Source organism: Microcebus murinus, chromosome 16, assembly GCF_040939455.1.
Source record: "Microcebus murinus isolate Inina chromosome 16, M.murinus_Inina_mat1.0, whole genome shotgun sequence".
Classification (NCBI taxonomy): Eukaryota; Metazoa; Chordata; class Mammalia; order Primates; family Cheirogaleidae; genus Microcebus; species Microcebus murinus.
The window spans coordinates 17974606-17992680 of record NC_134119.1 but is presented as its reverse complement, the minus strand read 5'-3'; the positions used below and the strand labels follow the sequence as shown (position 1 = coordinate 17992680).

The 18075-nt window shown below is 34.2% G+C and overlaps 1 protein-coding gene across 2 annotated transcripts in view; it reads right to left on the bottom strand.

The window, feature by feature from the left end:
* The window catches only part of ESF1 (ESF1 nucleolar pre-rRNA processing protein), a 50496-nt gene that overhangs the window by 22149 nt on the left and 10272 nt on the right, over positions 1-18075 (bottom strand). For both annotated transcript variants that reach the window (XM_012780835.3, XM_012780836.2), the window contains exons 7-9: positions 16878-16992; positions 15205-15352; positions 9386-9547 (exon numbers count right to left, since the gene is read on the bottom strand). In XM_012780835.3, coding sequence (XP_012636289.2) covers positions 9386-9547; positions 15205-15352; positions 16878-16992 — 425 coding nt within the window. The remainder of the gene's footprint in view (positions 1-9385; positions 9548-15204; positions 15353-16877; positions 16993-18075) is intronic.

Sequence of the window (18075 nt, the reverse complement as noted above, 5' to 3'; positions counted from 1 at the left end):
TCTGAGAAATCTATCGTCATTGTAAAATCTTAGAGTGTACACTTACACAGAGATGGGATAGCCTAGGATACACCTAGGCATATACCTAGTATATACCTAGGTATAGTCAGTCTATTGCTCCTATGCTGCAAACCTGTACTGTATGTTACTGTACTAAATATTGTAGGCAACTGTAACCCAATGGCAAGTATTTGTGTATCTAAACACAGAAAAGGTAACGTGTTGTGCTAAGATGTAATGATGGCACTACACAATAGGAATTTTTCAGCTCCACTATAACTTGTGGGACCATCGTTATTATATGCAGTCTATCATTGACTGAAATGTCGTTAGGTGGCATGTGACTATTTTCATGGCTTGTCTTACTAGCAGCAAGTGCTATTTCTATTCTTACGAATTCTCTGGTGACAAAATCTACTAAAAAAATTTGTGGCAGGCCAAACACTCTTTGGGTTCAAAAAGATATCAAAATCTTAAATACCAACTAATAACATACATGTCTAGAAGCCTCCAGTATTCAACAGCAAATATGCAAAAGCGTCCCCTTGCCTTTTTTCAACTTTCAGAGCATCTTATTAATCAGATGATAGGATTTTCACACATGACACCCTGGCTACGGCTCAAACACTCTCCTACACATTGAGATGTCTGTAATAGCACAAATTGGGCCATCCCAGGTAAGTGCTTATCATTTTTTAAAAAATAAAAATTCTCCCAAATTTTCAAGTAAAATTCACTGAGAGTCTTATTTATCTTTGTGTAAACAATAATAAACACATGCAGATTGGGAAGAACACTAAAAGTTCAGGCCTCTAATTTAATTAGCAACCTAGGGCAATACCCTTTAAATTCTTAAATGTGTTCTGCTATCAGAGAGATCAAGGTTTGAATTATAGTTCTTTTTCTTAGCTTTGTGACCTTAAGCAAGTCTGTGCCTCAGTTTTCTCTTTTGCAAAATGGGGCACTAACCACTTTGAAGATTTTAATGTAATATTGTTTGTAAAGCACCTAGAACAGTTCCTGATATATCATAGACATCCACTAATTGCAAGTTTCCCCTCCCACCCCCAAAAGGTATTTTTAAATGCAATTCTTCTGGATCACAATTATGCGTGTAAATAAATTATTTTAAAATATTATAATGTGTCTGGGAGTGGTGGCTCACACCTGTAATCCCAGCACTTTGGAAGGCTGAGGTGAGAGGATGGCTTGAGGCCAGGTGTGTAAGACCAGCCTGAGAAACACAGTGAGACCCCTGTCTCTACAAAAAGTTGAGGTGGGAGGACTTGAGCCCAGGAGTTTGAGGTTGCAATGAGCTATAATGACACTACTGCATTCCTGCCTGGGCAACAGAGCAAACCCCTGTTGTTAAAAAAAAAAAAAAAAAAAAAAAATGTTTTTAATCTACCAATTTTTCTACTGAAAGGAGCAATGTGATCCTAAAATGAAATATATTTGGTGACAAACTAAGCTGACGATGCTTAGGAAAAGTTTCTTAAGTCCTACACAGACTTCTCATTTGACGGGAGCTATCCCACCCACTTTGAACGACGATTAAAGTGAGGAAAAAAAATACCCTCACGCTCCCTTGCCCTAACAGATTACATCAGGCAAATGCTGTCAATATGTAAGGACTAATACGGGGCTCCTCCCATACAAAACCAGCAAATGTAGCTTGCTACCAGTTCAAGCTTCACCTTGGACCTCAACGCTGAAAAATTACTAGCATATAATAAGATAATCAGTGAACAGTTGTCTGCAATGGTCTAACTGAAAGACACCGAGAAAGGCTGGCAAATCTTTCAGAGCACAGGAAATATGGTATATGGTCCTCGAGTGGGAGTAAAGTTTGTATCAAACCAAACACCTACACAAAAGTGCTTATGCCCTATCCTTTATGTGGCTCAAAGCTCAAATCTATCGTAAAAATGAGATTTTATTTCATGTATAATTTTATCAGCATTTCTGAGCCTTTAAAAGTTCCCCAGTCAATACCACAAGCAAATAAAATCCTTTCAAAAAAAAAAAAAAAAAAAGAAAACTTTGACAAGAGACATGAAGATTTTCTATTCTTGGGAATTTATCTCTAAGAAAATTCAATAAAAGGTCATTACCTTATCCATAATAGCAAGACTATATAAAGAACCTAAAGTATAGCATCATGGGAGTGATTCATAAGTTATAAATCAGAAACAAAATGGACTGTGACGCAGGCATTAAGACAATAAAGGTTATTTAGGAACACATAAAAGTATGATAAACGAATCAAAGCAGAATGCAAAATGGGAGTGTAACAGAATCAACTATGTATACTTGTAGAAGATATGTAAAAATGACTGTGTTAAGGTAGTAAACTTGTAAGTTATATGACTTTTCAATTTCAAATTAGAAAGGAAAGCAGTAATGAAACTGTTGAAAGCAAGTAGTCTGAGTAAATTCTGTCACAATCACATATGGAACATATGGCTACTTTGCTAGCCAGGCAGTTAGTATATAGATAGAATGATGATGTGGGACAACCACAAATAGAATAGGGAAAAGGTTTGCTTTACAGACCAAAGAATTCACAACTTCAAACAAATAAGCACAGCTGTGGACTATAGGAAAACAATACATGCAAGAAGCTCTGTCTTCTTGGGCTGACTTCCAGAAGATTGCAAGTTTAAGGCAAAGTGAAGGGAAAAAAAAGACAAGAAAACAAAAGAAAAAGTACTATGGTCTGGAAATAGCGGCTACAGATGCAAACAATACAACTGGTAAAAAGTGATACATGTGCAGAGAGGGAAGGACCACATTAACAGAACCAACAGAAATGCTCGCAACCAGAAGCCCTTACTGATTTACACATTTAACTGGGATCCTACGGGAGTAAAAAACCCAGATCAATTAACCTGAAACTTCTTAAGATATGGAAATTTTAGCACTTTCTAAAACTACTAGTATAAAAATATTATTAGTTTTTGCTTTAAATCTTTGTTAAAAGCTTCTGGGAAAACGTTTTTTAAAAAATTAAATCTTTATATTATTAAGGGAGAAAATAATCTTTCAAATATCCAGGAAACACTGAGCAATTTACTAGCAACTATACGGAGAAAATGTGCTAGCAACATTTTTAGATAACCCTAGCTGCTTCTCATTTTACTATATATTCCACATGATTCAGATGTTTTTTGCACAGTATGAAGTGTCAGCTTATTACCTTATGAAGCCTTTACAGTCAACCTGTTAAATGGATGAGTCAAGAAAGGGGCATACACTTAAGTTTTAAAATTCTAACCACTTGCTAGCTGTATGACTCTGTACATGTTACAATAGTGCACAGTGACCTGGTTTCCTCCCCATCACCAAAATATGAGGCAAACTGCAAATTCTTTTAGCTTATTTTTAAGTTCAGGTTTTCCATTTAATATCCTCTCCTACACTCAACTCAAAATTTTAAACATCTGGTTATTTTAAAAGTTCTGACTGAAAAATCATTTTTGTGAATACATTTCAAATAAGGAGTATATTGGCAAAAAATGGAAATGGAGATATAGCCAAAAGTAAATAGTGAACAGGTTTTGAGATGTCTAAAAATTAAAATGTTTGAAATGAGGCTAACAAAATGAATGCCCAACTGATTCAAAAACATTTCACTTCTGAATAATGAATAATACAATGGCCATATATGCATGTCACTGATGTCTCTCTGTTTAAGCTTCCCAATGGAACACTGAACAGAGGAATAAAAATGAAATAAAGGTAAGGAAAAGAAAGACAAAGGATAAACAGCAGATAGCACAATGAAAATGGAATTACAATTGTAAAGAGTGAAGAAAAGAGAGACTTGCTATGTCCAATTCCTCTCCTCCCATTTGCTCTTGAACCTATACTTGTAACTTTCACCCACTGCCACTCCAACAAAACCATTCTACTGATGATCTCCACATTGCTAAATCCAATGGTCATTCTCGGTCTTAGTATTTTATTGACCAATATTCTCACTGAAATGCTTTCTTCACTTGGCTGGTAGAATACCCCACAATTCTGAATTTCCTCTTTTCTTCTCTGGTAGCCTCTTCCTAGCTGCTTTGCGTGGTCCCTCCTCATTCCTCCACCTCTAAATGCAGGAGTGCTCCAATGATCAGTTTTTGAACCTCCTTTCTTTTCTACCTATATTTACTACCTTGTTCTTATTACTTTCAGAGGTCTATACAATGAAGATGCCTAAGTTTTTATCTCCCATACTGACTTCTTTCCCGAACTCTTAACTGTATATCTAACTGATTCCTTGGTATGTCTATTTAGGTAACTAACAGGTATCTTCAACTTTACATGTGAAAAAGAGAGAAATCTTCATGTTCCTTTCTAAATATGTTCCACTCATGATCTTCATTATCTCAGCATTACTGCAACAGTCTCTTTTTTTATTTTATTTTATTTATTTTGGCATATTATAGGGGTACAGATTTTAAGGTTTCAATAAATGCCCTTTCCCCCCCACCCCCTACAGTCTGAGTCTCCAGCATGACCATCCCCCAGATGGTGCACATCTCACTCATTATGTATGTATATACCCGTCACTGCAACAGTCTCTTGACTGACTCCCTAATTTTGTCCTTGCCTCCCACTTTAATCTATGCATCTATAGCAGCAAGAGTGAGCCTGTTAAACATAAAAGTCAGATTTTATCACTCCTAGGCTCAAAATCCTCCAATGGCTTCTAATTTCAGTCACAGAAGTTGTTCATGTCCTTATAATGGCCTACAAAACCTTCATCTCCAGCCCCAAGCTACTTCTCTAATCTCAGTTATTATTCTCTCCTCCACTCATTCCATGCTAGTCACCCTGCTCTCCTTGCTTTTCTTCAAACACAACAGATAAGCTACAGCTTCAAGACCATTCCTTTGCCATTTCCTCTGCTTGTACAGTCTTCTTGTGCCTGGCCTACTCTCTGACCTCCACTGCCTTTAGTTTCTGTTCAAACATTTTTCTTACTTGTTTGTCATCTATCTTCCCCTCACCAGAATATAAGATCTATGAGCTCAGGGACTTGTATGTTTTGTTTACACAGTGCCTCAAATAATTCCTGGCAGAGAATAGGTGTTCAATAAATATTTGATGGGTTAATACAGGAAAGTTAAGGGTACTAAAGGATGCTGAGCAGAAAATAAGACCAGACATTCATTTCACCATTATCTATTAAACCAGAGAGCTAAGGAGAAGGGGACTGTTATCATATTTAATCTCTTTTAACCCTCTTAGTGCGGCAGGGCTTTTGCATCTGGGACGAGAAGTGTGGCAGGCCGTACTTTTCGCCCTAGATGCAGAAGCCGATTTTTTGGCTGGCTGCACTAAGAGGGTTAAGACTATAAACAAAACAACATATCATTATTTGTTTATATTCTGAATGGAATTTCATAGATATTACTTACATTCAACTTGCATTATCTGCAACAAAAAGTATTTTTACATAAATTATATGTTATTAAAGCATAATATGGGGAGGTTATGTAAGAGATAAGACTGATTACACTTCATTTATATGTGTATTTCAAATTCCCTTATGAAGCATGTTCCTTGATGAAGGCCCAACATGCTAATTATATGCATCATGTTATCTACTCATCAGGGTGAGTCAGGTAGGATACCTTTAGCCATATATTGAGATAGGTAATATTATTACTCCACATACATCAAAATAATGAAGTATAAATTTCTTTAAAAATCTTACAATTCAATATTTTTACTTATGTATAATCCTAATTAATAAGGTTATATTATTATATTTCCATAGGAATTAAAATATCAATATGAAGAATACTTCATTCCATTTGTTATACTCATGAACCTGTTATTTGTCTCCCTTAATGCCTTACCCTTAAGGAATTAAACTCTTCATGTTACTATAGTGTGTAACCCAATGTAAAAAGCTGGGAAGTTTAAACAGTCTAAATTAGAACTCCTTTTTAAAAATCAAATCAAACTATATTGTTAGTGATTAAAGAGTACTATTTTTCTAAGAGCTTAATATTTTAGAGATCTAAGCCACAGAAGAACCAATGAAAGATACAGTTATAGTATAATGTCATACTGACCCTCTGTGGTTTATTTAAGTATAACATCACAAAAGTCTTGAGGTTCAGGGAAATTATTATTATTGAAAACCCACATTTCTTAAGACACAAACCCACCAGAATACACATGAGATGAATAGTACTTTGTAGTTCATAAGATAACTTAAAAAATATCTCAAATTAAGCAGTACAGTTATTATTGGGCTCAATTTCCAAATGAGTAAACTGAGGTTCACAAAGATTAGCTCAATTAACTCATATAAGATATGTATCATGTAAAAGACTTTACATTTGTACACTTGCATGTGCGTGAACGCACATATACAACAGGGATTCATAGGCAACAATACCCCATTAGGAGCCTTCAAAAATACTAGAATTTTAAAAGCACCTTTAAAAGTGCATTACACATTAGAATATCAATTTTCCCACATTCAATTAAAAGTAAAAAATATATACCCAATGTTGATAATTCCATGAAACTGACACTCGTACTGATTGTTGAAAGCATTATAATAAGCTGGTACAACACTTTTGGAAAGAAATTTGGCAATAACTTCAAGACACAAAAAGTATTCATGTTCTTTCCTAGTAATTCTATTTCTGGGAAACTATCCTATGAAAATAAGTCAAAATATGGAAAAAGCTATAGATTATTTATAACATCCTAGATACTTGGCATCTAAGATTTAATATTTGAGGTTTTGACACTGGTAGTTTTATAGCTTGTGAGAGAACCACAGGTTGATCTATAGCATATGTAAAGTTGCTGTTTGAGGGAGGAAGTCATGTAACTAACTACTGAGTGAGTCTGACTTTTAGCAGCAGCTTCTTATTATGGCTTGGTTGTTTTCTACTAGTCCTCACATGCATAGAAACATTGTAAGGAATGAAAATTACAAACCAATATTCCTCTTTAACATAGGTGCATTAAATATCTTTTTTCTTCTTTCTCTGAGACAGGGTATCACTCTGGAGTGCAGTGGCACAATCAGCTCACTGCAGCCTCCAACTCCTAGGTTCATGTGATCCACCCACCTCAGCCTTCCAAGTAGCTGAGATTATAGGCACGTGCCACTACGCCTAGCTAATTTTTCAAATTTTTCATAGAGATGGGGGTCTCACTATGTTCACGCTGGTCTCAAACTCCTGGCCTCAAGCAATCCTCCTGCTTTGGCCTCCCAAAGTGCTTGGATTACAGGCAAGAGCCACTGCTTCAGCTGGTGCAAATATCTTTAATAAAATATTACCAAATATGGGAGGCCGAGGTGGGAGGATGGCTCACGGTCAGGAGTTTAAAACCAGTCTGAGCAAGAGCAAGACCCTGTCCCTACTAAAAATAGAAAGAAATTAATTGGTCAACTAAAAATATATACAAAAAATTAGCCAGGCATGGTGGTACATGCCTGTATTCCTAGCTACTCAGGAGGCTGAGGCAGAAGGATCACTTGAGCCCAGGAATTTGAGGTTGCTATGAGCTAGGCTGATGCCATAGCACTCTAGCCCAGGCAACAGAGTGAGACTCTGTCTCAAAAAAAAAAAAAGGTTACATGAAAGTATCTTCATTAAGTTAATTCTAAGATTAGACTTAAACTATAAAATATTTCACTTAAAAGACAGAATTCAACATTTCTTAGATTCATAAAAGCAAGGGCCTCAAGTAAAATATGTCTTCACAAACATTCGAGTGGCACCATGCTTATGAAGCTTTTTTGTGGAGACTTACTGACATAGGGAGCTCAAGCCCTTAAAGTAGCCTTCATGCTACTTTACTGGACAATTCTAATAATACAGAGAATTTCTCTTTATAGTACATTGAAATCTACCTGCCTTCGACTTTTATCCACTGGCCGTAGTGCTAACCTGTGAGGTAATGAAAGATATTAAGTCTTTATATATCCTATACTTGGAAATAATTATTAAAGTCACTTTTTAGACTTTTCCTCTCCAGGCTAAATCAATTGAGTCCTCCCAATCATTGGTCATATGGTACACTAATAAACTTCATTATATTTTTTTTACTACAACTTTCTGCAAGAGTCAACCATTTGAACCAAATGGGTCATAACACATATATTACTATATTCCTATAGGAATATAAGGGAGACATATGTTCACCCTAGTATATTTACTACAATAGCCAATCAATTCTCAAATATTACTATCAAAATATGCTAGTCTTTTTTCCCAAATAAAAACCATGCAAACGAATGTTTTATTCTCAGTGCAAAAGCATGCTACTCATACAAAAATAGAAATAATTGATGATAGAATACTTTTTTATATTTTAGACAATGATATTCCTGCAAGTGGTTAGTATTCTTTCTTTCTTCTAGAGACTAACTGGGGCTAAAAGACTGAATCCTTATCAAAACATATACCTGGCTTTAAAAGATATACATATATATAAACAGCAATAATCTGCAAAAACAGTATTGGTGCAAAAGTACATGCTGATCTGCCCAGCAAAGTTGAAAAACTGTGTACAGCAGTCCCCCATTATCTGCAGGAGATATATTCCAAGACCCCCAGTAGATGCCTGAAAACACGGATAGTACCAAATCCTATATACATTATGTTTTTTTCCTATACATACATAGCTATGATAAAGTTTAACTTACTAACAGATTAAAAACAATAATAAAGTAGAACAATTACAATATACTATAATAGAAGTTATATGAATATAGAGTCTCTTTGTCTTTCAAAGTGTCTTATAATACTAAACTGTACTCACCTATTTTTGGACCACTGGAAAGTGAAACCATGGATAAGGGGGGACCACTACATATTAGAGAATAATTCCTATTTATCACAGTTTTATCTTTGTTTAGCTTTGACATTGTTGTAATTAATATTATACTACTCTACTATCCCATATTGATTATTCACAGCAAAATTGAGATGAGGAACTATGTAATACATATTTTGCCTTAGTGAAACCTCACGAATTAAGGACTAGTATGGGTTATGGAAGAAAAGGTCACTTAAGAATCATATACCTTAAAAAGAAGTATAGTAACTACAGAACACATGATTCCTGAATTAAAGTTTCTATATCCTGAGAATAATACAATTAACTTAGGATAGAAATAATTTATAGTTAGTAAATCGAAACCAATCAAGAAAAGTTGGTAAGAGTCTAAAAATCTAGTCACTAAGTGAGTTAAATAGTGTATGGAAATACTATGTGAAGGTCCTCACCAAAACATTTCTGGAAAATAAGAATTTTTAAGTTTGTTTCTAAAGAGTAGTTAAACTTCTAAAGTGCACTCAACATCCTGAAATGAAGAAAAAGAGAAAACATTTAGTTAGTATCTATTTCTTACCTGGAACCCACTTAATTTCCATTTCCATATCATTTTCTTTGCCTTTCTTTTCTTTTTCTTGAATAACCTGCAAGAGCTGCCTATATTTAGCAATTTGTTCCTCATCATCCTTCTGACTTTTCTTTGTTTTCCCGTCTTCTTCTACATTGACTCCATCACCACCTAACAAAACCAACCAACAAACAAAAATTTCATTTAATACCCAGAAACAATTCATTTCTAGATATGATAGTAACTCCAGCACCCTTCTAAAGGATGTTGCCAGACATACTGCAACCATAAAATATATCAAAATTGGTCTTAAACTTCTGAATATTAAAGGAACTGAATGATAGTATTGTATATAATAAAAATCAGGTGCAAAATAAATTAGCACTGTCATAATAGTATACTTGAGAATCCCTTTTTATTAAAATTTACATTTCTAAATAATTTTGTAGTCACATAACATCCTGGGACTTCTCTTCCCTACAAGTTGCAAGACAGCAAGGATGGCACTTTATCCTTCTTTATGACCTCCACCATCTAGCACAGCAGCTTTAAAATGTTATGTTCAAAAAAGAAGGCTGAATATTGTTGGGATGAATTTGGTACATGGATTTAGCTATTTGGACTAAAGAGAAGAGATAAAGGAAGTTGTTTATAATCCAAACCTAGAAGTACTAAACCATTTCCAGTTGACTATAAGCATGCTTACTCCAAAGATCTCATTAATATACTAAGAACAAAAATGAATAAATTAGGAGGTACTTCAATTAATTTCACTGTGTACAAAAAATATTCACATTTCCATTTCCTAGTTTTATAAAAACAATTAGAATACAAAGGAATAGCATAAAATTCATGGGCAAGAAATACCCAAGAAAACTAATACACAAAAAGTTTGTTTGCTCTGCATTTCTACTGGAATTCTCCAAATCAAGGAAATAAATTAGGAACCTGGGTTTTAATGCAAAACATACTTATTGAATTGACTAAATGTCCCGAGTAAAGGAAAATTTAGAAGCAGCATAATAAAGTCCCTCTTCTGTAACCTATGGTTAACTGATCACCAAAAAAAGTCTGACATTATTAAGCATTTGGCTGAGAAACATCACTGTTAACAGATAGTCTTTATATCGTTAAAAAGGTGAGATACATATATATCTTAAAAAAACTTGGTTAGGTAAATATTTTTATATTTTTTCTTTCCCTAAATGAATAAAAAACAGTTTAGGACATTCTTTCCATCCTATCACACTTTTATATTTTTACCCAAACAGCTGAAATTCATTTTTTTCCTGTTTGTGCTTTGTGCTACAATAATAATGTTGGATGGAATTCTGTCATGTATCCCATAATTCAATGGATAAAACATCAGGAATACATTAACAAATGGCAATGTATTTCTTTCTATTAAAAGCTTACTTCTGAAAACATAATTAAAAGCAAGCTAAGCTCCTTCCAGGTTGAAATTTTAGTGGTAAGTCTCTGATGGTTGACTTTAAATTGATTTTTTCCAGTACTGAAATTTTACTTTCTGAAGCTCTAAAATGTGGGATAACTCATGTAGGTCTGTTTTCCCCCAATTTAAGGACATTACTTTGTGAAAGCCTTAACACTATATAAAGAGTGAAAAAATAATAATTCTAACAGTAAGCCACCCTTGCTATGCTCTTGTATAAACAATGAACTAGAAACATTTAGTAGTTCTAAGGCATTAGAATATATCATTGTATCACAGGTACCAAGTTACAGATTACAGTAAATTTGTAATCAATTAAAATACTGAAGAAAGGCCGGGCGTGGTGGCTCACACCTGTAATCCTAGCACTCTGGGAGGCCGAGGCGGGCAGATTGCTCGAGGTCAGGAGTTTGAAACCAGCCTAAGCAAGAGCGAGACCCCGTCTCTACTATAAATATAAAGAAATTAATTGGCCAACTAATATATAGAGAAAAAATTAGCCAGGTATGCCTGTAGTTAGCGCATGCCTGTAGTCCCAGCTACTCGGGAGTCTGAGGCAGTAGGATCGCTTGAGCCCAAGAGTTTGAGGTTGATGCCACGGCACTCACTCTAGCCTGGGCAACAAAGAGAGACTCGGTCTCAAAAAAAAAAACTAATAAAATACTGAAGAAAAATAGATGCTTTAAAAAAGTTAATGGGTAGTAAATTTCAAACAAAAAGCTATTAATCACCAAAGTTTTAAGAAATAAAAATATGCAATACAAGGTAGTATCTTAAGTACTTTATGTATATCATCTCAATTTTTCTAATCATGAGCCTGGTAGTATTATGATCTTCATTTCTCAGTTATGAAAAGAAAGACAAAGAGGTTTTAAGAAATTTAACTTACATAAGGTGAAGTCAGGGTTTGAAACTAGCAGAGCCCAAGATCTTAACAAGAATGTACTGACAATTTAATGCTTATTTATTCATGATACTAGTTGCCCTAATGTCAAAAATAACATTTTAAAATTTAGTTCACTTCTCTTAAACCAAAGAAATCTGTTTGAAAAACTAGTATACAATCTTCATAAGTACAGATAGAATGTTATCTTTTTTCCTTTATCTTAGGGCTGATAGTGAAGAAAAACTATCCAGAATTTTTAGAAAAGTTCTAAATACCTATATGAGCATACAAATAAAAAGGAAATGTAAATAAATAAATATGTCTTTCTCCACATGTTTGTAGGAGAAAGACATAAAGACTATTTGAAAAAAGGATCTGGCTGCTCTGTGTACACTAAGAAATAAAATCGTCACCCAATTCTTTGGAATGCCAAAAAAAAAAAAATTAATAAGCAACAGCCACAGAGGCCTTAAAAAATGTGAACACTTTTATGCTCAACTATCATTGCAAATCATAAATTTTCAAAGACTATTAAATACTTAAGCAATTATGTGGTTTTATTACTATGAGATGTCTGAACAAAGAAACTAGAATGATTAAACATAATTTTCCATTCCATGTATGGAATACTGCTCAAGAGTGGTAGTTTATGAAAGGCTTGGAAAAATGAAGCACTATCTTCAGTAGTCTAAAAACAATCCAATAGACCAATCACAGGATCTAAGAAAGTCAAGGTTTAATGGCCTTATGGTAATTGTAAAGAAGTATTTTAGGATTATTTAATTTGTCAGGTAGGCTACAAAAACACATATGCAAAAGGAAAACCAAAAAGACAGCTACGAGAAATGTTACATTATAAACTAATCTAAAATACTTACATCTATGTTCAACATCAACAGTTCTTCACTTTCTATTAGTACCTGTTAAAACTCTTACTCACAGTTTTTCATGATTGGGATATCTTCTATTAGATAAGAAGAATGAAGATGTAGGCCGAGAGTAAAAACCCAAAACTGACATGAAATTACAACAAAGCAAACAAATTTCCAAACAGAGACAGATATAAGGAAAAAAAAGGTTTTGGGGGCTTTATTTTTATAAAATGAGTTATTTTAAGCAAAGAGCACATGCAATTTAACAGTATAGTTGACTCTTGAACAACGAGGGGCTTAGGGGACCAATCCCCTGAGTGGTTTAACATCCTTATATAACTTTTTGACTCCCCCAAACCTAACCACTAATACACTACTGTTGACTAAAAGCCTTACTGGTAACATAGTTGATCTACATATTCTGTATGTTATATATTATATATTGAATTCTTACAATAAAGTAAGCTAGAGAAATGGAAATGTTAAGAAAAACATAAAAAAGAGAAAATATATGTACTAAGTGGAAGCAGATCATCATAAGGGTCTTCCTCTTCACATTGAGTAGGCTGAGGAAGATCAAGAAGAGAAGAGATTGGTCTTGTTGCCTCAGGGTGGCAAAGGTGGAAGAATCTCCACATATAAGTGGACCCGGGCAGTTCAAACCCATGTTGTTCAAGTTGAATTGTACACTATTAATCATTTCAATCATCATCAAAAAAAAAAAAAATCTTAAAGAAAAGGACAATCTGAGAACTGCTTGCATAAATGGCAAGCTAGGTCCTTTAGACCAACCCTTTCACTGATGATAAAGCTAGATGAAATATTTTAAAGATATTTTTAAAGGCTTCACAGAAATTAAAAAAGAAAGAAAAGTTTCAAAGAACTGGCAAGGCAGTGAAGAATTACCATGTCAAAATCAGGAAGAAGGTAATATCAGAGGATGACCCCAGTGTTAAATACCTGTTTTGCTCTGAGATCATCTCCTATTTCCTAATCCACAGAAGAAACAGCTGTGAAACTCAATGGCAGTTTTAGCAGCGTTTCAGGGGCAAGAGGACAAAAGTTAAAGCCCCACAAAAGGAGGGAATTTCAACTAGTATCCCCTACATTAAGCAGGGATCCAGAGGGATAAAATCTCAGGGAAATGATCAATCTGAAGTAAACCAGCCCTCACACAGACTTGTATCACTGGCAGAAGCCAGAGAACATGAAGCCTAAATACTTGGAATAATGTGGTTCTAGAATGACCAAAGTAAATGAAAGTTTGCCCTGATCAAAAAGATACCTTCATCACACAAAGTTAATAAGGTACTCAAGTAAATGAGAGATAAGTATCTTGTAAAATAATAAAACAAACTGAAAATATATGAAACACTGAAACTCTCAGAGGATATTAAAAAAACATGCTTACTTACTCTGTTTATAGAAATAAAAGAATGTATTGAAACTATCTGCATGAGTAGAAAACTATAAAAAAAGTGATACTGCTGAGTTGAAAAATAGTCAAATAAACTTTTAGAATGAAAAATACAATAACCAACATTAAGAACTCAATCGCTAGGTCTATCAGCAGACTCAACACTGCTGAAAAGACAATTAGTGAACTGGAAAATGCTTTACCAGTGAAACTCTTTTCAAGTAAAGACATTTTCAGACAAATTAAACCTCAAGAAAGTTTGACACTAGCAGACACTCACTAAAGGAGATTCTCAAGGGTATACTTAAGGCAGAAGGAAAATGATTCCAGAGGTATGAGATTTAGAAAGAGCAAAGGGAGTGGGGGAAATGTGGGCAAATTCAAATGAGGGCAGTATGAAACAGCAATATTACATCCTGAAGGATTAAAAATTAATTAGGATTACAACACAATGATAGCATGAAAGCTGTTTAAAGATTCCTAAATTGTCCAGAAGAGTAAAATAGTAATTATCATTAGACTTTACTTAATAAGGGCACAAGTCTTAATTTCTAGACTAAGCACAGAAACTGAGAGACTACAAACTACTTGAGGAGAAAAATGGATGAAAAATATTTAATCAATCTAAAAGAAGCTCTTAGTTAAAAAAAAGTAAGAAGTGTTAAGAAAGCATTTGTCTAGTTTACTAAGAGACTGTATAACTATATGCACTAGGATAAGTCTAAAAGACTAGGCCTTTTTTGTTCTTGTTAGGGCAGGGTTTTATTTTTTTTATTTCTCATTTTTTAAAGACACAGTCTCACTCTGTTGCTCCGGCTAGAGTGCCGTGGCATCAGCCTTGCCTAGCTCACAGCAATGTCAAACTCCTGGGCTCAAGAGATCTTTTTGCCTCAGCCTGCCGAGTAGCTGGGACTATACGCATGCGCCACAATACCTGGCTAATTTTTTCTATTTTTGGTAGAGACGGCAGGAGCCACTGCGCCAGGCTAGGGCAGGGTTTTAAACAAAATGTTTATGGTTAGAGAAATTCAGGCTAAGGAAATACTTTTTTAAAAAATGCTATCACTATCTACAGGTGTATACAATACTGTGCATGCGAGTATGCTTTGAAGACAGTTTGAGAATTTGTTTGATTCTCCCCTTTAAGCTACTTACAGTGACACATTTCCATAAATAAGTCACTAAAGGATTAACAAGTACCTTGTAGCTCCTCTTCCATCTCTTCTTCATCTTCGCTAGAAGAAGCTAAGTAGGCTTGAAAATCCATATCCAAAAGCTCTTCCTTTTTAAACTTCCTGTTGAGTGTTGTAATTCTTTCATGATCAGTCTCATCCCAAGTGATCTCCACCTTTCATCAACAAGAAAAACAACCCAAAATTGTTAAACATTATATTGTTAACTTGTTTAACGGTAAGTTAAAAAAAGTTAAGACACTAAAACAAATACATGAATGACATAACTAATGGAGTATCCTATTTGTAAAAAGGGAACCATTTCTATTAGCTTACACCTTCGTCTTCCTAATTCTCTGCTATATAAACGGTATGACTTTATTGGGAGTAAAAATTAATCAGTGTGCAGGTTAATTATGGTAGGAAAAAAAAAAGAAAATGTACTGGTGAAAAAGTTGCCATTATTATGAATCAGTGAAAACACATCTTTCACCTGGAATTCTAGTATTTCAGGAGGGCGAAAGCACATTAAACTTCCATTATATATAAATTCATCTATAACATGATTGGTCTGGTGATTGACTCCTGTCCTTGACACAGTCTCTATTCTCAATAGGGTCCTGCTAGAGGTTTTATCTTCATCACAGGATAGATCCCATAGCTTTATTTTTTTTTTCCCTGTCAGGCCAATATCCTCAGATGAGGACAGCAAAATAGGTATCAATTAACCAAGATATCTTTAAAATCACTGCTACTGTTTTAGAAGTTCCAGGTAGTCACAGGATTCAGAATTATCCCTATTGTGATAATTAAGTCTGAGCTAATAACCACCAAACTGCTGTTGGAACTGGGACATATGTTGGTAATACTGCCAGGACTCAGGAACTCCAGACTGGCTGGCTGGATGGGTTGGGCTGGCGCTGGTCATTATTTTGGTCCTGAAAATAACACAACTTTACATTTTATGTGACTGAATATTTTAGGCTTCACTTTTCACATAATGATAGGGCTTTACTATACTCAGGAACTAATCAATGCCACATAGTGCCCACCACAGTACAGTAAGTGGCAGATACAGCAACTCTCTCTGCCACCAGCCCCTCCTCAGAGGAACATAGTGGTTTGTCATACAGGAAAGCCAGATCGTGGCTGCTGTAGAGTATAGCTGTGGGTAGAAGATTTAAGGGAAAAAGAAAAGGGAGAAGGCAGTCAGCTAAGTAATACACTATTTCAACACACAAAAACTCTTTGGGTGTTTGTTATTAAGCATTAATGTGACTTCTATTAGTCCTGAATTATTCTTCATCATTTGTTTTTGTAATTTTGGATTATATCTACAGAAAAATGTGCTCCTATTTTAAATTTTCACAAGCTTTAACTGTGACTTGAGATATCTGCTAGGATCTGATATATTACTTATTAAGGAACCTAGTTGCATAAGTGTGTGTGTGTGAAAGATAGAGAAAAAAAGAAACATTAGAAGGTAAGTGACTTAGGCTTAAAGACATAAAGGGAATCTGAAAATAGGTTCAAATAGATGTGGTAGATAAAAATGCAAACACAGCTGCATCTCATTTCTATTTGTACTTGTGCATTTAAATTTTGAATACTTTCCATTTCTAAAGATGCTATAAGAAAATAATACTTGAAATCTCTTTTTAAAGCAATACAGGGTACACATTTTTAAAAGTTAAGAAATACCGTTGATGTTCCCATTGCAGCAGATGTGAAATATTTTGGTTTATATGCTGTCAGATCCACTTCTGAGGCTACCTCTTTGGGCTCGTCATCAAAAGTAATATCATCTGGTATAAACCTAAGATGCAAAGAAAAAATAAATTTGTTTAAACATATGCTACAGAGATAAATAACCAGAATTTAGATTCTCATCTAATTAATTATAGTTTATACATACATACCATATAAAACTTTGTATAGAACAAAGAGGCAAACAATGTTAGAAATACCAGTGGCATAAAATTTTTGAATTCATAAGCTATAAATCTATAATTCCAATAAATGTGAGTGAATGCTGTATAGATAGAAAAATCTGCCTTAGGAGTCAGTTTATAAGTCAGGTGCACATGTGGGTCCCTCATGTTTCAAAAAGACTCCTGACAGCACAGTCAACTGGCTATATGGTATTTTGAAGATCAAACAGAATTATCAACAGGTAAGCATTCTGAATACAAATTACCATATATACATGAAGTGTCAATGAAAATAAGGAAAAACTTAAGATTGATTCTTTAAGACTAAAAAATCTTAACCATATTACCTTACAATTTCCATTTCACAAATAACTAGCTGTTAAATGTAAATTAGCCACTATAACTATTTGATAACTTTTAGGCATAAGGCTAGGGAATGGAAAAGAGTTGAGTTAAATAATCTAGGTTTTATAATTTATGTAGATTTCTATTTAAAAACATACACGAAAAGCATATGCTACATATGGGAGAATGGATAATTAAGGTTCACTGGGTTAAATAAAAGTATCCTCCGATACACTTATATATAGACTTAGAAGAAAATATTGGCCTGAGATGAAAATTTTTAAAAACTATCCAATACACTTGCTTTAATATATTAGGATAGAGGGGAAAAGGATTCCTTAGATAACTGGATGGCAGCAAGAAACTCAATTTTTTTTTTCTGATGTTATATATGACAAAATAAAACAGGGAATATAAAATTTTTTCATGGTCACTGATCTTATTTTCTAGGCACTGTGAGAACTTATTCTAACACTGCAAGAAAATGTCCCAAAAAGAAAACAAACAATAAAATGATCATGAAAAGAACAAGTTAATGTGAATTCATAAAATCCAAAGAGCTTGACATTCTAACAAATGTTTGGTAACTACTATTTAAACATTCAAAACAAGAACGTCCTATT